We start from the raw sequence: 24563 nt of genomic DNA on the forward strand, positions 1-24563 counted from the left end.
GGGGTGAGGACCTACGTAAAAGAAGCCTTCTTGGATCTATTAGATTGATCTTTATGCCAAGTTTATTATAGAGAAAAGTATCTCCTAACTGATCACGGAACACACGTACTTAAACCTTGAAACTGAAATACACCTAATTATTTTCAGTTTCACTACTTTCTTAATCCCGTATTTTGTATATTTTCCCGATATTAATAGTTCCGTAACACAACATGTTAAATTGTCTATCAAAACACATTTGTTTTGTTATAAAAATTGAAAATTAAAGCCAATCATTATATTTAGTAACAATTTTCTTCGTCCTAAACTCTTCCATTATACATTTCTTTATTCATATCACAGTCACAGCCGATTTATTTGAAAAAGATCGAATTGTGTTGTCTCCATCCTTTTTTGTTCATTTTTTTCTGGAGAGGATTATACGGCGGAAAACAAAGTTTCTTGGTTTGTTTAATGTGGAAAAACAAAATGTTGAAAAGATATTCTTGTCTCCATCCTTTAATCAACGTCACTTAACTTGACTCTTATCAATATATAATTTTTTTTCTTCATAAAATTAAATTTTAAATTGTTTATTTTGTTTACTTTTTTGATGTTGTTTTGTTTATAGCAACTTTGGTGTTGTTGATGCTAATTAATCACAGTTTCTGGTTGCAAAATTTACGAACTAGATTTTATCAGGACTTCAATGGTTTTGTAAGGATAAATACTTTACTATAAATAAAGTTTTATTTATTTATTTTATTTATAGTTGAGCATTTACAATTAGACCTAGCAATATTGTACACGATCCATTAACACGACACGAATTTGTACGAAAAATTCAATATTCGGGTTTGAGTTATCGTGTCGTGTTGATATCGTGTTGACCCGTTAAGCTATCGTGTCGTGTCGTGTCAATTCGCGAATACTCGTTAAGTTCAGGGACATTTTTGTAAATTTATCTCTTTCTTTTTCTTCTTCTCTTTCTTCCATTTTGTCTCTTCCTCCCCCATTTCCCCGATTCTCTCAGTACTCTCTCTCTCTCTCTCTCTCTCTCCCCAAAACCCAGCAACCTTTGACTTTGAGCTTTCTTCTTCTCTCAACTTGAGAGTCCTAAGCAGCCACTACACCACCCAACCACCATGAGCCATCCCAACCACTTCCCCCTTTGTCTCCCTCCCTCACCGATCGATCCAACCTATTCTCTCACCTTCTCTGATGACTCTTTCTCCTCCATTCCCACCATCTCCGCTGCCCAAACCTTTGAGGGCCACTCGCCGGGCATCTCCAATCTCACCTTCGAGCTTGTCTATGGACTGTGTTGAATTTATTTTTTTGTGCACTGGTTGATTTTTTAATTGTTTAACATTTTTGTTTTTGTTTTTGTTTTTTTTTGTTTTTTTTGTTTTTTAATTCTTAACGGATTATTGTGTCGTGTTGTGTGATTCGCGAATTGTAATGGGTCGTGTTCGTGTTTGATATTTTCAACCCGTTTTCTTATTGTGTCATGTCGTGTCAACCCATTAAGAAAAGTGGGTTGACATGAAAACGACACCATGCTCCCTATCCACCTCTTAAAATAGGGAGACTTCTAAGAGCTCCTAAATATGAGGAGACAGAAAGGACTCATATTCTTGTCTCCATCCTTTAATTAATGTTAACTATTTTTAAAAAATATTTTTTTAATAAAGATGAACCAATTAAAAAAGATTTATAGCATGATTGTAGATGCTCTAAGTACATCCTATTTATGGGGCTTTAAATCAATGATCAAAATCGTCCAGTTATTTTTAAAAAAAATACATATATATATATATATATTGTTCATCTTTTCAGAAATTATTATTCATCTAATTATTGATATCTTCGTTTTTCGATACAAGCGATATTGGAGGAGGGGGGAATCGAAACCTAGTAACTCAGGTGCAGAGGTAAATACTCTTAATCACTTGAGCTATAAACCCTTTGTATTGGTATCATTGTTTTAGTTTTATTTAACAAATTGCTTTTTGTGTGTGTACATTTTAGATAACCAAACAATTATGAGATATTGAAGAGATAATTCTTAAAAAATAACCTAAAATATAGATGATTTCGATATTTTAAATACATTATTAGGTAACCCGAATAAAAAATGTACGAACTTTTCTTAAAATAAGTACGTCATCCGCATACAAAAATCCACACCATAAAATGGCTACAGAAGATGAGCTGTAGTGTTTCGTCCACGAGTCACAGCATATAATAATATCACACCTATTTATTTATGTGTGAACAATTATTTAGTTAAGCACAAAAAATTATAAAAGAGTATATTAATCGCCGCTTTCTAGGAAAATATTTTATATATAATAAAAAATATAAACGAATATCGCTCTACCGGCCTAAATGCAAATTGCATTAACTAGTACAAATAAAACAATATATGGCAGTAATAATGAGCTGTTATTGAGGGCACTCTTTTATAATATATGTGAAAAATAATTAATCACTCTATTTTATCCTGGGTTGCATATGTGAAAAATAGCCAATTTAGATAGTTGATTTTTTTTTTATAGGGTACCCTTAGGGATGGCAACGGGCCGGGTAGGGGCCGGGTATGACAATACCATCCCCGTCCCCGTTCTCCATCCCCGCCCCCATCCCCGAACCAATCCCCGTTTAATAGGTTTCGGGGAATCCCCGTCCCCGTTCCTGTCGGGGGACTATCCCCCATACCCGCCCCGAATCCCCGAATTTTTTTTTGCATAAAAAATAATTATCATCTATTTTAATATTAAATTTCATATTAAATTATCATTCAACACATTCAAATTAAATATAAAGTTCAAATCAACTATTCAAAATCACATTAATATGAAAATCCGGCGAAGATTAGGAAGAATTAGGAGCGGGAGGTTAACTTAGTGTTAAACATAAATATTATAATTATATATATATTTTCGGGTCGGGTTCGGGGATGGGGACGCCAATATCATCCCCTCCCCATACCCATCAGGGATTTTTCAAGTTCGGGGATCCCCGTACCCGATATCCGTTTGGCCCCGAAATCTCCCCCCGTTAGGGTCGGGGACCCAACGAGGACCCGCCCTTGCGGGGATTTTTGCCATCCCTAGGTACCCTAAAGGGTGTCCCTCAAATAAAATTATTTAAGAAATCCCTCAATAGAAAGAGACTATATATACGGAGTCACCACTTTGGCCAGCACTTTACCCCTTACGGGCCCACCCGGTGTGAGCGGGGATTAGTCTGGGCTATGGTTAAGGCTTAAAGGTGTCACCCATAGTTGAGGCCCATCCAAAACCACCTCGTGGTTCAGACCAAAAAAAAAAAAAAAGACTATATATACCAACATAAATTTATATAGTGTATATATGGTCAGAATAAATTAGACAAAAACATCTATCTATTACTGCATGTCCAATTCACATGCCAAATATTCCTACATGCATCCTCATCAGCAAGTTCCTACATCATTATTTGCCAGGATAGCATTTTCCTTAATTAGTTTTTTTTTTGGGATAAATTTTTTTATTAATTAGTTTAAATATTATAAAACATAATAATAACACTAGATTAATCTCATTGAGCTTTTGATTATTGTGTTCGTCCCATGAATTAGCTGCTATCATTAAATTAAACATCTAATCCATTACATGGCCAAAGCGATGAAGCATAATAATTAATAATCAAGAGAGACAACGCAACATCCAAAGCTCACAACAACCATGGTGCTTATTTTGTTTTTTTGTTTTTAAAAATATATTGTGGAAACAAACAACTTATGATGGATAACATTTTAATTTCATGAACCTAAATATTTATCAACAACTTATGATGGAATCTAATTCAGTAGAAAATGATATTGACTTGCAGATCATTAGTATCAGGTTTGAAAATCCATGGCACCTTGATAGTGTGCATGTGAGATACCCCAATCCCATTGTAGTTTAGACTATCGTTTGTATTAAAAAAAAATTATTATAAAAAATTATTTCATAATTAATTTGGGGATTATGAGTTATTGATATGCTTATAATAAAATGAAAAAAATTATTGTATGTAAGAACAAAATCCCTTCTCAGAGCATTTTCTACAGCCTCGTCAAAGGCTGCTGGTGGATGCTGTATCTGAAGAGCCCTGTAGGAAATGTTCACTCCAATGGAAATGCTAAAGTCAAGCAGTAAATTAGGGCTCCTAATTTTAGTCAACAACCTTAAGGAGTGCTTGTCAATTTACTTTTCCAAATAAAATATGATTTCTTGTCAACCTTTTTGGTCTGTAAATGTTGTTGGTATATGAAAAAAAAATAAGAATCATCGTACAATAAAAATTGGCTCTTCAAATTTCCAGGTAGATAAACAAAATACAATTTGAAGAGTCAAATTAGCTTGCTATGTTAGAAATGTTCTTAATTTTTGTTTTGGGCTTATTTGAGCATATAAAAGAAATTTAAAAACTTTTGTTTTGAGGTTTTAAATTGCATAAAAAGTTGTTTGAAACGGGAATAATATTATTTTGATTTCCGATCAATTGCAGTATACCAAATGAAAAAATTATCACACGTGATATAGTGTGATTGACCGGGTATAAAAAAACAATGGAGGGAAGAGGACTTTTAGGTGAACCCAATAATCTTTGCTGCCTTTTCTACTGGCGGAAAGGCGCTTTTTATAACAGCAAGCCCGCCTTCGTTTTCACCTGGCAAAGCCGAAAGCAAATTGCTGAAAGCTGCAATCTTTGTTTTGATCAACTGCTAAACAAACCTTCAATATTTTTCTAATCAAAATAACAAACGAAAGAGAAAAGAGTTCTTGTCCGCACTCAGAGGCGGGAGGTTTATAGGTTGGAATGAGAACATTCATAACTTTCAGCAAAGAATCTTAATCCGCAGGCAAAGCAGCAAGATAATCTAGTTTTAGAGAACAAGAAAGAGCAGAAAAGAAAAGGCTTTTAGCATTTTGGATAAGCTCTCTCTCTGAATCTCTCTAAGCATTTTTAACAACGATTTTGATTAGGCTTTCTTCCCATCTATCCCTAGATTAGCAAGCAAGATAAGAATGTGAGTGACTGAAGGTGTCTGCAAGGGAGATTTAGAGAGAGAGAGAGAGAGTCATTATATTTCTCTCTCCTACTCCTCATCCTCCAAGTCCCTTGGTTATCCCAATCCCCAGCCTACCGCAGCCAAAAGCCACCCCCCCTCCCCCAATCTTTCCTTTCTTACAAAACCCCTCCAAACCCTAGCAGAAAAGTGAACACATTTTCCCAATTAAATTATTGTAGTGTTTCATTATTATAATAATTTTTTATTATATAAACCACCTCACATTTCCCAAGATTTGCAGCTTCCTAAGTTGTTGTTTGTTGTTAATACTGGGCAACATTGGAGAGAGATATCTCTCAAAGAAGAGTCTTTTATACAGAAGCATTAAAACACAACAGCAGCCAACAACAAACAAATACCCTTTGGCCTTCCCTCATTATTGTTCTTTCTTTCATCCTTGCTTTCAAGGATGCTTCCTACCACCTGCATTCTCTTAATATGCCTCTTGAGCTCTCTCTCCCCCCTCACCAAAGCTTCTTCCCTCAACCTCACCCTCCCTCACCAACACCCCAACCCTGAAGCTGTTGCTCAAGAAGTACAAAGGTAAGCACCAATGAGCCTCAGCCCCCCAATCATTTCACACAAAAACACACACAAATTGAAAATCCCCATCTGGGTTTTGCTCATTTTTTGATTTTACAAAAAGGGTTGGCTCCCATTTTTCAATCAGTAGGTCAACAGCTAAAAACCCTGTTTGGGTGCTGTACATTATAGTGTTAATGCTCTGGGCCACTATGTTTTCAAAGCACTGAGCAAAAATCCCAGCTGGGTTTTTCTCAAATCAGGCCCCTTGTCTTCTTTTCTGTGTTTTACTCAAGCATTTTGAGCTGTAAGACCCAAAACCCCCATCTGGGCATTGCTCATTTTCTCTGCATTTCCCTCATTTTCCCTCTAACCAAGCAGAGCACTCTGTTTTTTATATTTACTGTTCAGGAGAGTCAATGCATCTCTATCCAGACGCCAAATGCTGTCCCTCGAACTCAAAGAGCAACAACAATGTCTAATCGGCAACCCAATCGACGATTGCTGGCGCTGCGACTCGAACTGGGCCAGAAACCGCCAAAAGCTCGCCGATTGCGGCATAGGGTTCGGCCAAGACGCCATGGGAGGCAAAGGAGGCCAGATCTACATCGTCACCGACTCGTCCGATCGGGACCCAGCCAACCCAGTCCCGGGCACGCTCCGCCACGCCGTGATCCAAACGGAGCCCCTCTGGATCATCTTCTCCGCCGACATGACCATCAAGCTTAAATGCGAGCTCATTGTCAACAGCTTCAAGACCATTGACGGCCGGGGCTTCAACGTCCACGTCACCGGCGGCGGCTGCATAACGCTCCAGTACGTCTCCAACATCATCATACACAACATACACGTCCACCACTGCAAACCCGCGGGTAACACTAACGTCGCCTCCAGCCCCACCCACGTCGGGTGGCGCGGAAAATCGGACGGCGACGGCATCTCCCTCTTTGGCGCTCGCAAAATCTGGATCGACCATTGCTCGCTCTCCTACTGCGCCGACGGCCTGATCGACGCCATAATGGGGTCCACAGGGATCACGATCTCGAACAGCTACTTTGCCCACCACGACGAGGTGATGCTTTTGGGCCACGACGATAAGTACTTGCCGGACTCGGGAATGCAGGTGACGATTGCGTTCAACCACTTCGGTGAGGCACTGGTGCAGCGTATGCCTCGGTGCAGGCGCGGGTACATACACGTGGTGAACAACGACTTCACGCAGTGGGAGATGTATGCCATTGGCGGTAGCGCTAACCCCACCATTAACAGCCAGGGGAATCGGTACACTGCTCCCCAGGACCAAAACGCCAAGGAGGTAAAAATTGTAAATTTCTGTAAAGTTCGGGTCTTTTTTCATTTTTTTACTTCTGGGTCCGCGGGAAAACTGAAAAAAGGTAAAATGATTGTTTCGTGATATTGGGAATTGGTTCTTTGGCGGGTCCAAGTTGGATGGTGGCGCGTGGGGGTTGAAATACTCACGCGCTTCCATGTTCGGCTTGTCTCTTGGAGCATGCATGTCAAAATGGGAAATGGATTCTAACTATAGCCCACTTGCATGGCGGCGCGTGGGATTAGAATGTATCACGCGCTTCCAGGTGGGGCTGGTTTTGTTGGACGTGAAAATGGGTTTTACTGTCTATATTGTCTGTGAAAAATTGTTTTTGAAATTGAAAGGACAATAATTATATGATAAAGGAAGGAAGGCTTATGTCATAGAGAACGACAGTAGTGGCTGACAGTGAGCATTTGCAGCTGTTAATTTGGCATGACCTGTTGACCGTGATGATAGTACGAAGAGCCCTAATTCATTTATTTAATGTTTGCTGTGTGAACAATTCACAGGTAACAAAGCGCGTGGACACGAACGAGGGGGATTGGTCCGACTGGAATTGGAGGACCGACGGGGACATAATGGTAAATGGCGCGTTTTTTGTGCCCTCAGGGGCGGGAATGAGCACTCAATATGCAAAGGCCTCAAGCACTGAGCCCAAGTCGGTCGCCCTCATCGACCGCCTCACAAACAACGCCGGTGTCTTTGGTGACCCCAGGTAACACAATATTTAACTCTTTCAACTGTATTACCTGTCACATTTACTGTCATAATGATGAGGGCCTTTATGTCTTCTTCCGAATATGAATCTCATCCTAAATGACCAAAATGCCCCTGCTTTGCATATTTGGTTGCTTTGCTCGCATTTTATTACGTGCATCGTGCTTGCTGGGTTTTGGGTTTGAGAATAATAAAATACAAACAGTGTGAGAAGGCAAAGAGAGAGTGTGAAAAATGGAGCTGGGGTTTTTATGGGGTTGCACGTGATCACGCAGGGCGGTGGGAATCTAGCTGCTGACACTGCAGCCTTACAGTTCTGTTGTTCGTTGTCTTTCTAGTTCTACTTTTAGGGTTGGCCAAAGGGCCCAAGGCCATGGTTATTATTATTAACTTATTAGGGTTTATTTATTAGTTAAATAGTTTTTGGTTTGTTTTAAATTTAAAGTATGACCTTGGGATTAGATTTGAAGTATGCCCCCCCCCCCCCACACTCTTGTTTTTGGCAGTTTTAGTCTTTCTAGGTTGCTTGGGGCGGGTTTTGACCATTTTCAATCTCAAAAGACCATCTTATTTTAGAACTCCCAAAATGATGCAACTTGCAAGGGACAAAAGGCAAATGGGTGTGAAAGATGATAGCCTACATTTGCAACCCTGAATACCAAATCTGCCCACAGTAGGATAGGAGGGTTAGGTTTGCGGTGAGATAACTAAGTACTGTAATATTGCAAAGGGCCAATGGTGTCCCCCATCAGAAGCTTGTGATGTTATATGTTATTGGTGAATGTGTGTCAAGGGAAAGGTAGAAAAGTTGCAAGTGGGTTGGCTTGCCGCTTGGGTTGTAGGAGACCCACCCCAGCTCATGGATTGGTGCGTCTGGCATTGGGAAGGTGACTCAGTTATATTCTCTTCATTTTGCTTTTCAGCAAGTAAATGTGGGGTCCTTGTACAATTTTCAGACGTGAGTGTGGGCACACTTTTGATTTTTATTTATTTATTATTCATTGGCACACTTCGGTATTTGATTTAACCAAAACATGGACAACTTGCCCATGGACCCAGGTCCTGAGTCTTGACTGTCAGACCTTTCCCTTCTTTTCTTTCTTTTTCTAAACTTGACTGAGAGGTCCCTGTTTCTGATCCTTTCTGTTTTAAGTTGTAGTTAATTTAGAGATTTAAAGTCTCTAAAGTATTAAATTATATAACTATTCTTCAGGGATTTAAAGGTAATCAAAATGTCACGAACTTATAAGAATTCAGAGAGATGATGGAGTTTTTAAAGTTTGGAGGTAGAGAAAGAGGGTTGGAGATTTTTTGTGCTTATGCTGACAACATAAGAACGGGATCTTGGACTGACCCAAAATTACTGATCAATGAGCCGGAGCCGGCCCAACCCAAACCCAAGTCCATGAGCCGTGAACTATAGTGAACCGAACCAAGTTGGGCTTTAGTTGATTGTTTGGCTCTCATAATAATTGACTGCTTCTCTTTCTCTTTTTGCTACCTTCTGTACCAATCCTTTATCCCAGATTTGTCTATCACTGAATGCTAACGACAGTCGTCCTCATGCGCATAACAATAATCTCTTGTTCATGTCCATGGGGACCTCATGACGTCTTAAAACTTGTTGCAAAGTGTTTTCAGTTACATTTATTTCCGTTCCGTCTATTCTTCTGTTAAACCATATGTCATCCTTCATGTCTTGATCTAAATAATTTACTGATTTTGGTTGTTTCAACTATTGTCATGGTATAGGAGCAGTACGAGCGTGTCACACCCCGGAGACGACGGCGGTGGGACCATCACCGATGGCACCAACACAGGAAGTGAAGGGTCCAGCGGCGGTGACGGAGACTATTTTGGAATGATATTTGGGAACGGTGCTCCACCAAGCTCTTCATCATCTTCAAACACAATCTTCTTGTCACTTCTAATTATTTTTATTTTGTACGTTACCACCAACCATGGTGATGCTCTATTATCATTACCCTTATTATTAACATTATTATAGAATTCAAAGAAAATATCATTATCAGATAAAAAGAGAAAAAAAAAGGGAAAAATTTCTCAAATGATTTGATTGCTTGGTTGGTCCCCCCACATCCTTTATTATCTGAATTATTTTAGTTTTTTTTATGGTCCTTCCTTAAGATGATAGTTTTTATGGGGTTTCAACACTATTACGTTTGACTTTGAAGGCTCTCATGTTTTGGCGGTTGAATTGGATTGAGTTTTGGGTAGGCTAACGTTACGTGGATATGGCCACAAAAGAAAATAAAAGAAGAAGATAGGATATGATTGGCTGAGATGGCATTTTTCGGATGGCATGTCAAATTCAGAGGATTTATATGTTTTTGGCTTCAACCATTTTCGTTGAATTTGAGTGCTTTTCATTGAGTAATAATAATGTAGTTAACATGGCATGTCTCCATGTCTTGGAAAATTGCCAAAAGACAATGGGATTTTGTAGTGCCCTTCGAATCTTTATCTTCTTCTTTTATGCTAAAGTATAACGTGCTTGTTTGAGTGCGTTCGCTCACTTTGTGTACTAGTATAACAAGGAAACAGAAGTATATGCATGTCTTGTCAGCCATATCTGTAAATGATAAGAGTTCATGTTTACATGGGAAAAGGGTGATTTCAAGTTGAGACGAAAGCTAGGGAAGTCAGCCGTAGATCAGTGTCCCCACTGTGGGACCAATACCAATCGACATCTGATAGTAGGTCAGACGGATGCCAACCAACGGTTGATAGTAAGTAAAGCCATGATGGTTTGGAGCTTCAAGCTCTAGGAGTAGAGCAACCTATACGCATGTAGACGACTGTTTCTAGCAAGAATCAAATTAAAAGCCATGATGGTTTGGAGCTTCAAGCTCTAGAAGTAGAGCACTTCTATGCTCTACTTCTTGCTCGCATGCACGACAAGAGTTCGGTTCTTGTTTTCCCATTCCTTTCCTCTACACCAAAATTAAAAGACCAAAATGGTGAGTTTTGTACTACATAACAACATAAAGGATTTTCACAACCTCCCTGAAAGCTACAGCATTTTATGATTTAACTGGATTGATTAATCGATAACAAATTCGAGCCAAAGACAAGTATAAGCTTGTCAAAGAACAAGATATCACCAAGTAGTTTGATGAGGAAAATCAACACAACCTAAAGTGAAAAGTAGAAATGAAATAAAGTATGCACATAACTTTTCCCGTTTGGGAAAGAAGGGGAAACAATGGCAAAATCTTCGCAAGCATTCACAATCTGCCATGACATTCATTACACCTTGTTACAATGTTTATATTTTACTCCTTTCCAAGTTATTTCATAGCCTTGGTAGGACTTCAACATTGAAACAAGTTTGAACAAAAAAAGGGAACAAAAAAAAAAGCCATTTAAGTGAAACTTTGAGTTGTTTGTGTCCTATATTTAATTAACTAACCAATACCATATCCTCTCCCCCTGCAGTTGCCGCCACTGCTTCTATTCTCTTCCAAGTCAATTCTCGCCGCTCTTCCATTTCTCTGGCCCTTGTTTCCTTTTCTAAATATTGTTCCTGGCACTCTTCAAACAATTCTGGGTCCATTTCCTGGAACATCCGTCGCACATTGGCTGTCAGCCCATGGATAGCCTGGTTCCAGTGACCTTGCGTGTTTTTCTCCAATGCTTCAAAGATTAATGGCAATATCACGTTCCGGTTCTGAGCAATTAAACTTACAATGTGTTCACTGTTCCACAAGTAAAGAGCTCGTTCGGCAACCTGCCAAGCATCTTTATATTAGAAACACTTTTCAAATAGAATAGTTATACAACTAGAGAAAGAAAAAAAATCCTGTTATAACATTTTTGGAAATCCCTAACACACATTTTCATTAAGCTTTCTTAGTCATAGATAAGAAGATATTTTGTTATGTGATGGCAAGGAAGATGCATGTACCAATTGACTCCAACACAAGAAGCAGTAATACAGCAACACCGTAACTTATCCTTTAAAGAGGGGAGATAAATGTGAAAACTAGAGACATTGCCTAGCTTTGTTCAGCTAGACAGTGTTCCTTTTCTCAGACCAAGAAAAGAGCAACTGCTTAGCTTAAATAATTTTTTTTTAAAACATGAATTTAATGGTTAAACTGTGGCCTGTCTAAGCATATGTATTTGCTGGCTAACCTGCGCCTAACCCTCTTTGCAAGCAAGAGCTCAGATTCAAACAAAAGTATTGTAATCAATGACGTGCGGGCAAAAATGACAGCTCACACAACCTTATTGTGTTTCTGTTGGACTTCAATATAGAGGCAAATTAAAGAGGTGATTTAAAAATAAAATAAAAACAAACTAGCCATATGGGGGAGACAACTAAGAATATAAGACTGCTTCAATGAACTACCAAACTTACTAACAATAGGATGTTTATAACCTATTATCAGGTAGTTCTTGTATGGATCATATCAAACACCATCAGAAGGGGACCAAGAGAAATTAATGTCTACCACAGCCAGAAAATTACACACAACAACTATGGAGACCCCTGAAATCAACAACTATGGAGACTCCTGAAATCTATTGTCCGAAAGAGTGGCACATGAGTATCCTATGCAATTTCAACACTTTTAAGAGAAATGCTTACACGTCAAGCATTCAGACCAACTTCGAATAACACACAGGTCAAAGGTACGAGCTACAATATTAGCTATATATTATTTACAAAATCACATTTTGATGGATTTGTTCTCATAAAGTTAAGTAGTCTCACAGAAACAGTGGAAGGGGGAGAGAAACGTCCAAGTGATAGTAATATTGTACACCAAACAGGTCCAACAAATTATTATCTATTTCATAACTAATGCCAATGTTGTATCAAATAATTTACTTTTCGGAAAAAAAGCACACTGAAAAATGCATAAACAATCTAATCGTAACTACCAGGCTACTCATATAAAAACAGTCTTTTGAATTCACCTGAAAATGAGGGCTATTAAGGCAGCGCCCAATCTGTCTAAAAAGTGGAAGCATACATCTGTGAAACTCCGCAGCCTGCGTAGCTTCCAAAACCTCTTCTAACTCTGCAAGAAACAGAACCTCCTTCTGACAATTAGTGAGCGGCCAATACTTCAACAACCCCTTGACCACCAATTCGGCCAACTTATAATCCTTGTCAACAAACTGTATGATACAATAGGCTAACTGGTGATGATACGCGGATATGCACTTGGGTTTGTGCAGAGGAATAAGTGCTCTCACAAGGAACAGCTTATGCTCCTCTTTCATGGGCAAAGCAAAGCCATTTATTATACTCCCTAGAATCTCTAACAACTCTCCAATCCCACAATGCTTCTGTGTCTCAAATATAAACCTATAAAACACATTATTCATGGCCTTCCTGATAAAGGGTCTGTGAACCATAAACTTCCCATAAATTCTATGCAAAAGGGTTTTCAAATACTCGCGTTCCCGAGGGTCCTCAGAATCAAACAACTCCATTAACCTCAACACAAAGATGTGATCAATGTAACGTTTAGCGACTTTAGCATCGGTTTCTGGTGAGGCAATGTACCTTAACAAGAGTTCATAGACGATTTGCAGGTGAGGCCATGAGGGCTCCTGATAGGGCTCGTCCTCGTCGGGTTCGAGCAAGTCCGATGCCGGAGGCAAGCATCGGAAGATGTTGAGTGATACCATGCGAATGAGCTCCTCTTGCATTGGACCGGTGAGTTTGCACGAACCGGAGTCGATGAAGTCCACGAGCTCCATGAGGGTTTGGCGCTTGAGCTCTTTCTCGAGAACCCATTTGAGAGAGTTGGAGAAGTCGCAGTAGAAGGAGCAGAGTTGGAGCTTTTTGAGGAAAAGGGCCGGGCGGTCCAAAACAGCGACGTCTCGGAGAAGAGGAAGGGGTTCCATGGAGAGGGATAGTGTGATGGGTTGTGACTCGGGTTCGAACTCGAGATCGGTAGGTTCGGGTTTTGGGGATTTGCGGTGGCCGCGTTTTATGATTTTGAGCATTTTTTTTTTTAAAAAAAGGTTTTTTTTGGGTATAAAGGAGTATTGGGGAGAGATAAGGACGACCTAGGAAACTGAAAAAGAGAGGAAAATTAGGGTTTGTGGGTGGGGATAAGGAGGGATTTGGGGGAAGAGATATTGGGATGAGGAGATCATTTGGTGTTTGGGAGACGAGAAAATTTGCAGAGTAATGGGAAAGTTTGTGGGAGTGGGAATTGAGAGGCCACCCTTTGCTTGGAACTGGGGAAGTAGTAGGATTGACCATAAATGGAAACTTTTTGATTTTCTGTTAAAAGATCTCTTTTTCATTTGGACAATTTGCTAAAATATCACCTTTTAGCGCCTCCTGCTTTCCCTTCTCCTTCACTTGAAATTGAGCATACAACGAAGTATGCTACAAGTGTAAAATCGATCAATTTGAATTAGCATTTTGTAGTGAATTTAGGTTTGGCAGGAGCATCATGATTCAATTTTTGGAAGCAATTTTATTTTGAGAAAAGCTTGTTCCATAACATCATCTGTTTCATGCTAAGACTTGAACGTTGACAAAAAGATGCATACAAAATATCAACCATTGTCAATAGATACAGGGGTTTAATAAGTTAAGATCCTTCTAGCTGTGCGAAAGACAAAGCAGTATCTACACCATTTAAGTTAAAAACACCACTTTTTTGAAGAGTGATCTGATCACCACCCTCCTTTGCCACTTCCACCGTCAGATCCCTTGCCCCAGGAGCTTGCAGGTGCTACGGCTTTGCCCCAGGAATTAGTCGGTTTTGCACCTTCATTGGTTCCTTGCTTTGCCTCACCACCATCAGATCCGTTGCCCCAAGAGCATGCTGCTGCTGCTTTGCCCCATGAATTGGTTGGTTCTCCACCTTGATCAGTTCCTTGTTTTGCCTCACCTGATTGATTCCAACCAGAGGATTGAGCCCCGCTTGAAGTGCTTGATTGCTTCCAGTCGGATGATTTACCTCCTCCAGCAGCACTTGGTTGGTCTCCAGTAACGCCTCCAAATCCTGAACCTGTTCCCTTGTTCCAACCTGAACCCTGGTTGCCCCAGCCCCCAGCTTGTGCACTTGAGCTTGGTCCCTTGTTCCTGCCACCATCTTGATCAGTGGTTCCTTTGACTTCTTTGGCTGCAGTCGATTGTTTCCAGCTAGACGACTGGTCCACATTAGAAGCATCTGATGATTTCCAATTCTTTCCCCAGCTTCCGCCCGCTTCATTATGAGAGCCTGTTCCTTTGTCCTGAGTGGCAGCAGTATCTTTAGCCTCCACTGTCTGATTCCAACCTGATCCCGAACCGCCAATTCCTTTATTCACGTCAGACTGGTTCCAACCAGAGCTCTGGCTACTCCATCCACTAGATTTCCCACCCTGCCAATCGTTCTTACTGCCACCTCCTTGGTTCCAACTTCCTGCACCATTGTCTTTTTTCCATCCCTCGCCAGCACCGTCTGCCCCTTTGCTCCAGCCTGATGAATTATTATCAAAAGAATCATTTCTATTGCTCCAACCACCACTTTGATCCCTCCCACGGCCTCTTCCTCCATAGCCTGTACCACCAAACCCTCCTCCGTCTGATCCACCTGTACCACCAAACCCTCCTCCACCACCAAACCCTCCTCTGTCTGATCTACCCCTACCACCAAAGCTCCCTCTGTCTCCACCTCTACCACCAAAACCCCCTCTACGTCCAAAGCCCCCTCTATCTCCCTCTCTCTCACCACCTCTACCTCCAAAACCCCGTCCACCTCTAAAACCTCCTCTGTCTGAATTTCCTCTACCTGAACCACCTCTCCAATTTCCACCACTTCGATTATTATTGAAATCTTCAGGTTGGTCTCCATTCCCACCATCTATTGATTGACTGCCACCAAAAGAATTTGCTGAATTCCAATTGCTTTTACTGCTCCACTTAGAATTCTGATCTGCATCACCAGATCCTGAGTTCCAACTACTTTTCCTTCCCCAGCCAGAATCTTTATTGCCGCCAGTGTCACCAGATCCGGAGTTCCAGTTGCTTTTCTTGCCCCAAGTAGAATCCTGGTTCCCACCTGAGGAATCAGATCCAATGTTCCAATCTCTTTTCTCACCACTACTAGAATCCTGATTGCCACCAGCCTCACTAGATCCGGAGTTCCAACTGCCCTTTTGGCCCCAGCTAGAAACCTGATTTCCTCCATCACTTGACCCACTTTGCCAAGCTTTAGTTTGACCCCATCCTGACGATTGGTCTCTGTCAGATGATTTTGGAGCATTCCAATCACCAGATTTGTTACCCCCTGTTGATTGTTCTTCAACATTCTCTTTCTCTGCCCCCCATCCTTTGCTCCAACCCGATCCATTGTTCTCAACAGATGCATTTGGATTCTTCCAACCACCTATTCCATCAGCACTCCTATTGTTTTCCTGATCCTTGTTCCACCCAGAGGATTGATCCTGACTGAATGACCTACCCCTGCCAAATTGATCTCTACCTCCTCTTCCTCCTCTCCTTCCACCAAACCCATGAGCCCCCTCAAAGGATTTTGGCCTTTCCGAGAAGTCTTGCTGATCTATATCACCTTTATCCCCACTCCCTTTGCCCCAACCACCAGATCCTTGATCACCGCCAAAACTTTTTGCTCTCTTCCAACCATCATCTTGATTCCCCACTCCGCCAGACTCATGTCCTGCTGTTACATCAGCTTGTTTACCCCATGAAGACCCTCCAGCTTGTTTACTCCAAGAAGAATCTCCTGCCGGTTTATTCCAAGCAGAACCGCCATCTTGCTTATTCCAAGTAGAACCTTCACCTTGTTTATTCCATGTAGAATCTCCGTCTTGTTTAGTCCAAGTAGAACCTCCATCTGCTTTACCCCAGGAAGCTCTTTTATTGTCATCTACACCACTTGGTTTCTTCCAACTGTCATTCTGATTCTCATTACTAAAAGCGCCTTTAGGTTTTGCCCAGCCACTTGCTTCATCTTTGTTTCCTGCCTCTGATTGGGACAAAACCCCACCTGCATTACCCCAGCTTCCTGTCTGAACATCTTCTGCTGGCTTTGAAATTTTCCACCCTGCCTCACCAGCACTTGATTCATCTTTAGTGCTCCAGTTCCCTGTGGCTTTACTGCAAGAATCTTCTTTAGCTCCCCAACCAGCTCCTTTATTCTGAGGCTTACCCCAATCAGACCCATCACTACTGACTGCATTTCCTTTGTCCAAAGGTTTCTGTTGACCCCACCCAGAACTAGCAATATCACCAGATGATGCATCAGAATTCTTTTTCCATGATCCCGCTTCAACTACATTTTTACCTTTGCCCCATGAATCCAGTTGGCTATTCCCAGCAGTAGCAGTACCAGAAGGTTCTATTGCCTTCTGCCAAATATCCGATGCACTGCTGTCACCCCCAGTTTTAGCACTAGATTTACCCCAAGAGTCCACACCTTTTCCCCAGCCAGCACCTTGATCATTGTTATCTGTTGCTGCACCCCAGGACGAAATTTTATTTGGAGCAACTTTGCTCTCCCAAGAATCATCTACAGGTTATGAAAGAAAATGCATGAATCAGCTTTGGCCAAGGGAAAATCTATCATCAAAGACATTGCTACTTTTAAACTTCAGAACTGAACATACCTTTCTTAACATCATTTCCATCCTGACCAGAAATGGACTCTGACTGAATCTGGAACCATAAAGAGAACTAAGTGGTTAGGACGTTAATCAAATACATGCACAAATATAGACGGGTTTTTTTCCTCTTTCTTTGGGTGTGGGGAGGGATAAAAACCTACCAAAATGCCTGTGGCAGAGAAACTAGGCCAAGAATTCCTGCAAGAATGCAGTCATCAGAATAAGATTATACAAAATGGCACATGGAAGGAAAACAGATCAAATAAACAAATAGGAAATGTACATTTTGTAAACAGCAGAAAAATATAATGTTTGTGGGGTTAGGTCACTTCATTTATCTGCATTATGTATCTTCTGATGAAAATCAAGGCCTCACCAAACTGAGGCATTCATTTAATCATTTTCGAGTCAAGGCAATCAAACAAAGTACACCAAATAACAACTGGACGAGTATTAATGCAGTAAGCAGAGCATTGTACACATGAAATAAAAATTTACAAAAAAAATACAGCTGTACTAGCTTTCCATTTTCCAAGGTGACTTTCAATATTTTATATATATATATAATGAGAAAATTACAAGCGATTGTACACAATACGAGCCATTCAATAAACATGTCAAAGAGAAAAAAAACCATAATGATTAATATGATCATACAATTAACATTAATTCATAAAACCATAAATGAATTGTGCTCAAGAGTATGATAAGCAATGAGGAGTTATGACTTCTATCTGTTGAGCATCGTGCTACAAATAATACAAAGTAGAAGTGTCAAAAAGGGGGTCAACCTCCACCTCCACCAGTAGTTATTACAACCTACCTAATTAATTTGTAAACATTTGTATGGAAAAAGATTTTTCATGATAAATTAACAAGCATATTAAAAATATATATTGAGATCCTTAAAAAGATTTTTCATGATACCTAAGTTATGTTGTAAGCGAACGTATGCGAAAAGATTGTGCACGACTTCTATTAACATGTAAATTTTGAGATGCTTCAGTAAAAGTTTCACCACAGGAACTCTACTTTCTATTACATCAAAATTCAACTAAATCCTGACCAATATTGCTGTATTCTGCAATTGCCAATTTATAGTATCTGCATGAGGAGATTGAGTGCATAGTTCACAGGACCAAAATGTTACCTTTCACCAGATACCCCTCCAGCATTCCATCCATCGGCAGCACCGCCAGCTGATGCCCCAGCTCCATCTGTCCAATCTTCAAATACAAGAAGCACCATAAGTCACACTTGTTAAGGGTAAAGGCCAACAGATATATATAGAAAAGTGTTTTTTTCCAGATAATCTAGCATGTTATGACGTCAAACTGTCATTCGGAAATATTGATCAGATAGATCATCATTTGAATGCGGGTCAAGCTTAACAGTTTTGACAACATAACATGCCAAATTGTCTGGAAAGAGAACATTACCCTATAAAATAGCTCAAGATAAAACTGAAGTATGAATTAAAGTAGAAACTTCTTCCAAGAGATATGCACCTTTAGAGCCTCCTTCATTTCCAAGCATATCAAATGGTTTTAAACTGGACTCCGGATCCTCACTTTGCAGAGAAATAGGGTATTAGCACACTTACTGAAAAGACAATGAGTAAAGAACGGCTTGACACAAATGATTAATTGACTAAAAAGAAGTACCTAATCAGCACAGAAGAGCTCTTTCCACGAACTTCAGAAAGATGCTCACATTTAACTGCATTACATCGCAACGAAATATGTTAACGGTAGAATCACATTCAATGATCTACCAACTAATTACACCCAGTACTTAATTGATATTGACGAACCTGTAAGAACCTTCTGCTGAGAATCAAGCTTAACAGTGATATCAGCACGGCGTATAGCCAAAATGCGACAGAGGTATCCCTTCAAGGGACCCACACGGATTCTCACAGTTTGACCAATTGAGAAAATTCCATCTGTATCACCCCGATTAACTGCATTCAAAATAATTAATGAGCAGGAGGCAGAAACCTTGATATTTACAGTTGATAACTTACAATAGAGCATTAACACTCATGCATACAGTTACTATCTCTTTCTTGCCATGGCTTTTTTGGCGATAGAGGGGATTTAGGAGATGACATGAAATCTTCAAAACCAGGACCACCTGAATCCCCATCCTGAATGAAATGAGGAAGAAATATCATTACTAAAACCTTCATGCTAATATTTAATATACCTTACAAGACTACTTCCAAAAGAGAAAAAAGCTTCCAACCTTTTCTTTGCAAGCATCATTATAAAGCTTAATTTTCTCACACATTTGAGATTTTGAGCAGAAATAACCACCATTTTCTGTCTCGTTCTCATCATACAAGAATATGGTACCTCTATAGATTTGCCTAACAATCCCCTGCCTATCCTGAAAAGTGAGATAAAGCAGTGTAAAATGTTCCACTCTTTGGTGGCATATGTAACTCTGTAAACTCCTTTTTCACATTCTAAGATAAATGATTTCAAATTAGTGTCAAACCTTCAATGGTCCTTCCAACACTTTGACAGTATCACTAACGCATATGGGCTTCATGTGCCGATCTAAAGCCGTAAATTTCATATCAGAAAGAACATTCTTTAGCTCACGCTTCTGAACAATCAGAACAACAGGTCCTTCCAGCCCCTCTTTCAGAATCTAAGACACATTATAGAATGTAAGTAAGCAATATTAAGGATCTGAGCATATAAACTAAATATGTACCTTGTAACTATCATCTTTCTCCATGCCTATTACAAGACCAAAATCTTTCCGACTGCAATAGAAAATAAGAAAAGTAAACATCATTTCAATGTACATAAGCAGTTCATGGAGGATCACTAAGGCCACACAACCAGTTCGTACAAGACTCACCCAAGACAAACAAGATCATACAGTTCAAAGCAATTCCCACCAGATCCTGATGAACCCACTCCTTTCCCCATAGAACCTGATGATCCCTCTCCCTTACCCATAGAACCCGATGAGCCCTCTCCTTTACCCATAGAACCCGATGAGCCCTCTCCTTTACCCATAGAACCCGATGAGCCCTCTCCTTTACCCATAGAACCCGATGCGCCCTCTCCTTTCCCCATACACCCAGATGAACCCTCTCCTTTCCCACCCCCTTCCTCAATTTTGATGGTCCGTCTTTTCTTTTCCTTACCATAAAGCTCTGTCAGCCATTCCACATCATCACTTTCATTGTTCTCAGAAGACTTGAATTTCAGTAGTTCCTCTTCTGATGGCATAACACCCCAGAAGCTTAATGAATCTATTGGTACTTTTTTGTATAAATACCCATCCTTGAACATCAGACCATCAAGAAATTCAAACCTCATGCCACTTTCACGATCATTCCTGCACTGAATGAGAGGGCGGAACTCCCTACACGTGAAATAAATAAATAAACATTGATCAGAAGCTAGCATGAAATAATGAACTACCAGGCAAGATTTTGTGTCATACTCGAGTTCTCTTGAGTTGATCAATCTCGGTGCAGGAGCAGGGACTTTCTTTCTAGTACCTCCCCCACCCTATAGAGTGAAAGGAATCAGTACATCCAGAATATTAAATCATATTTAGATTCTAAATAAAATTTGGACTGCAAAGTTGCAGATAAACAAAAACATCACTTATTACAGTAGATCCATTTAAACAAGCATTAGAGGAAATTAGACTGCTTGTTTTGGTAAGTGGTAGAATCTGCACCTTCCTGACATAAAGTTAACGGACATTAAATGTATAAATCAGCTTTTTATGGCCATAAACCTACATGTCATAGCCTTTTATGTACGACCCTTAGAATTTGCTTTGCTTGTTTGTCATTTGTGTCCAGTCACATCAAAGAAAGAACAATGAACAAAGACAATCTATTTGTGTCCAATTTGTACTTATAAAAAGTTCCAACACGTTTTTCCTATAAGATGTTCTTTACCTGTAGTGTGCAAACACCATTCTAAAGATAACATCAGAAAGAAAATCACAACCTTCCTATGATGGGAATGGTTGAAAGGTAAAAATGATGCAGGAGCATCTACGGCCTCATAAAGCTCCCACATTTTGGGAGATCATATCATCAAGCTGAAACAAAGGTATTTGGATCGACATAGTTCAATGAGGCAATTGTTCTTAGAAGCAGCTTCTAGAAAGAAGTCAAAGACTAAAACAAGGATATTTAAAGGGTAGCAATTATGTCACTAGTATTTAAAACTCTATTAAGTTCTCCATGGGGGTAAAAAGAAGCATTTGAGGGAAAAGGTGTCATGGTTCCACTCCATCAGGTTATTACAAGGATATTCACATTTGTGTCCGGGGTAGCAACCACCCATTTAAGGGACAATATCAAAGCTAAGCTCAACCCGACTATATTGACAACTGGTCCTAGAATTTCCTTGCAATAGAAATCTGGACTTTGAAACATTATTTCTCTAGAATACTCAATTTGGCAGTTCAACTAACCCTTCCACCCAATTTAAGGAATATATATAATAGTTAGCAGTCATCAATTAGAAAATTAAATGGTGGTTCTGGAAAAATATTTATAACATTAATAACCATCACCAACAAACAGAAAGAGGACAACATGGGATAAACAATTCTCATTACAAATTTTGCAGCCATTGCTTGTAGATCGATTCTTGGGATCAGCTTTACTGTTGCTCTTTTTCGTAAATCGTTCACAAACACAACCTACAGAAACAAAATCCAGATATCGGAAATAAGTGTCAGCAGGTTAAAGCAACCCAACCCAACTGGGGAAAAATTATACCTGTGCCAAATCACCCTTGTAGTTCCCACTCTTCACGCGGGCCCACATGCCCACAGTAATTCCATTGTATCTAGTCCGAGGAGACAGCAAATGAGAAACTTCATTATTTGGAACTGGCATTACTCGGGATGAATATATACTACAAATTCCTTTGCATGCCTAAGAATAACAATGACAGTTCAGATATTAGCATATTAAGAATAGTATTGACCAAACCTGCAACTTTTCCAATACTGACTAATAAAATGATAAGCTTTCTACTACATCCAAAAGATAGATGACCTCATTAATATCAGATTGCTTGTCAGCTTCGATGAAAACAAAACCCTTGATGTGCTCTACAGCAAACGCAGAAATTATCTCCAGTTTGGTACCTAGCGATCGTAAGTCAACAAACTTCTGCATCATACAGAAAGCCGAATGCCTCTCACGTCCAACCTACAGCCCAAAAAATTTGAGTGAGAAAAGATTGTGTTTCCTTTTAGAGGAAGAGAGAGAGAGAGAGAAAGAAGAGAAAAATAGTTTTAAGGAGCCATTTCATAATTTATCAACAACAAAAGAAAAAGTAACAAAACATTCAATGTCATACCATGCATTTCACTTTCCAGATGATTGGATCCTTAACAGTAGGCAGAAGAACACTTCCGTCAACTGACCTTTTGTTCTCATAATTATCTTCGGCATAGGTAATATAGCTAGAACCACTCTTGTATCGTTCTTCCATCATTTTTTCAAATTCTTCACCATCCAGATCCTCCTCTTTAGGAATAAATGGAAGGTTATGTGCTTTCCCTGGTTCATTCTTGACTATAGGTTCTGTTTCAAATTCTTCTTCCATAAAATCTGTTATCAATAATTTCATAAGCAACTGCTAGTGAAAACACAGATTTCATAGGTGAAATTCACATACTCATTATTATGATACTTTTGCACATCTAACACATATGATATATTAAATGACGGTGCTAATATGACATATCCTTAGCATCACAAAACCATACATGTTAAGATATGAAACAAAAGGCAAGTGGATCCCAATCTCTAACAGGAAATGCAAAAACATCTAGCCGAGCTTAACAAGGAGTAATAAAATAACTAAGACTCTTTGCAAGGATACATGACAAGCCCAAAATATGGTACACCAAGAAAACACAAGTTAACTATGGAAATAAGCAACTAACCAATAATCCCTTCTATGGCACACATCCAGAACAAAGTTTAAGCTCTTTTTTTTTTTCTTTGGCATTGTATGCAACAACCTTATATGAGGTTAGTAAATCCAGCAGTCAACCCTTCATGTAAACTTAAGCCAAAAATTCACCATTCTACCACAAGTGCAACTTGTTTCGATGGCATTCACAACCAGAGCAAACAGACGACTATTGAAGCCATCACTAACCCTTACAAAAGCCTGAAACTGGCCAGATTACGACAACAAAACTTACAATTTTCGACGATCGCCAGTAAATTGCTCAAAATCCATATCGGCGCACTATTTATGAAAAATGAAAAAAAAATGCAAAAACTCCACAAGCAATTACAAAAGCCAGCAATTCAAACTCAAAAATGCACGAAAGCTAAAACTGGTCTATGCACAAAACAAACTCTAAAAACAAAAATCCATTTTCAAAACCCTAAAAATCCGAACCGAGAAGAAAATGCGTGACCAAAAAAGACGTCGGAAACAGTATATACCGTCATCGAAGTCACTGTCGTCGCCGTCGTCGGCTTCCGCAGCGGCATCTTCGAAAAACTTGAGGACGCCGCGGTCGGTCCTCTTCCGGCCACCGCCGGTCTTGTCATCGTCGTACTTACGCTTGCCGCCGGAGGATCCACCTCCGGCGATCCCCTTGCCCTTCGACGTCATGACAATGCGAGGGTTTCAGAGCAACAATTTCTCAATTGCATGTAGCGAGGGAGAGAGAGAGAGGCCTTTCGGTTTCGAAGTTTCAGTCTGGTGTCACTACCGACTGGTGCATTAGCCACAGGCTCACACCTTTTTATGCGTAGGTGGCACCTCCGAAATGGAATGGGTTGTTACATGCGATTTTACTACTCTGTCCTTTTATATGGTTCTGATTTATGGCTCTTTGCCATATTTGTGGTCCGTGGGTATTAATGTCAAGTCGATTTTATGCTTGGTGAAAAGTTGAAAACAAGTGTTGTCTGTCGTTACAAATTTGGATTTTTTTTTTTAATAGAAAAACATGAAAATTAAACTTAAAAATAGAAAACCTTTTTCTGAAAACGATGTTTTTGGGTAGATTGGTGAAAATAAATGTTAAATTAATTTCCAGAAAAAATGTTTTGAAAACTGAAATAGTAAATTTCATTTCATTTTGTTACAACAAGGGCTGGAACTTCAAAAGCCCAAAACACTACGAATTTGGAACTAAACGAGGCGCTAGCACTGTAGCATGTTCTCCATCCAACGAACTAACAGTCCAAATCAATGTCAAACCCCAAAACTTTGTCTCTCTGGAGAAATTCTCTGGAGAGGCTAGAATGAGGAGGTTGAGTGAGGA

The 24563-nt window shown here is 39.8% G+C and overlaps 3 protein-coding genes across 3 annotated transcripts; 1 reads left to right on the forward strand and 2 right to left on the reverse strand.

Annotated features, from left to right (window-relative positions):
* Positions 1 to 4338: 4338 nt before the first annotated feature.
* On the forward strand, positions 4339 to 9727 carry LOC110765511 (Pectin lyase-like superfamily protein). Its single transcript, XM_021968649.2, has 4 exons — positions 4339 to 5629; positions 6020 to 6923; positions 7451 to 7656; positions 9411 to 9727. The coding sequence occupies exons 1-4, from the start codon at positions 5496 to 5498 to the stop codon at positions 9664 to 9666; spliced, it is 1500 nt and encodes a 499-aa protein (XP_021824341.2). The 5' UTR covers positions 4339 to 5495; the 3' UTR covers positions 9667 to 9727.
* A 1166-nt stretch (positions 9728 to 10893) lies between these two features.
* On the reverse strand, positions 10894 to 13964 carry LOC110765513 (serine/threonine protein phosphatase 2A 57 kDa regulatory subunit B' beta isoform). The gene is made up of 2 exons (XM_021968651.2): positions 12606 to 13964; positions 10894 to 11409 (listed from the first exon to the last, which is right to left on the reverse strand). Exons 1-2 carry the CDS (start codon positions 13644 to 13646, stop codon positions 11083 to 11085), a joined length of 1368 nt encoding a protein of 455 aa, XP_021824343.1. The 5' UTR covers positions 13647 to 13964; the 3' UTR covers positions 10894 to 11082.
* A 221-nt stretch (positions 13965 to 14185) lies between these two features.
* KTF1 (kow domain-containing transcription factor 1) lies at positions 14186 to 24045 on the reverse strand. The gene is made up of 18 exons (XM_021968650.2): positions 23734 to 24045; positions 22628 to 22881; positions 22321 to 22476; positions 22039 to 22197; positions 21876 to 21959; positions 20736 to 20803; positions 20142 to 20654; positions 19992 to 20043; positions 19770 to 19925; positions 19515 to 19658; positions 19320 to 19416; positions 19081 to 19230; positions 18932 to 18986; positions 18776 to 18837; positions 18418 to 18493; positions 17429 to 17465; positions 17271 to 17319; positions 14186 to 17173 (listed from the first exon to the last, which is right to left on the reverse strand). Exons 1-18 carry the CDS (start codon positions 23903 to 23905, stop codon positions 14331 to 14333), a joined length of 5127 nt encoding a protein of 1708 aa, XP_021824342.1. The 5' UTR covers positions 23906 to 24045; the 3' UTR covers positions 14186 to 14330.
* Positions 24046 to 24563: the final 518 nt, after the last annotated feature.

Source organism: Prunus avium, chromosome 2, assembly GCF_965620075.1.
Source record: "Prunus avium chromosome 2, drPruAviu1.hap1.1, whole genome shotgun sequence".
NCBI classification, from domain to species: Eukaryota; Viridiplantae; Streptophyta; class Magnoliopsida; order Rosales; family Rosaceae; genus Prunus; species Prunus avium.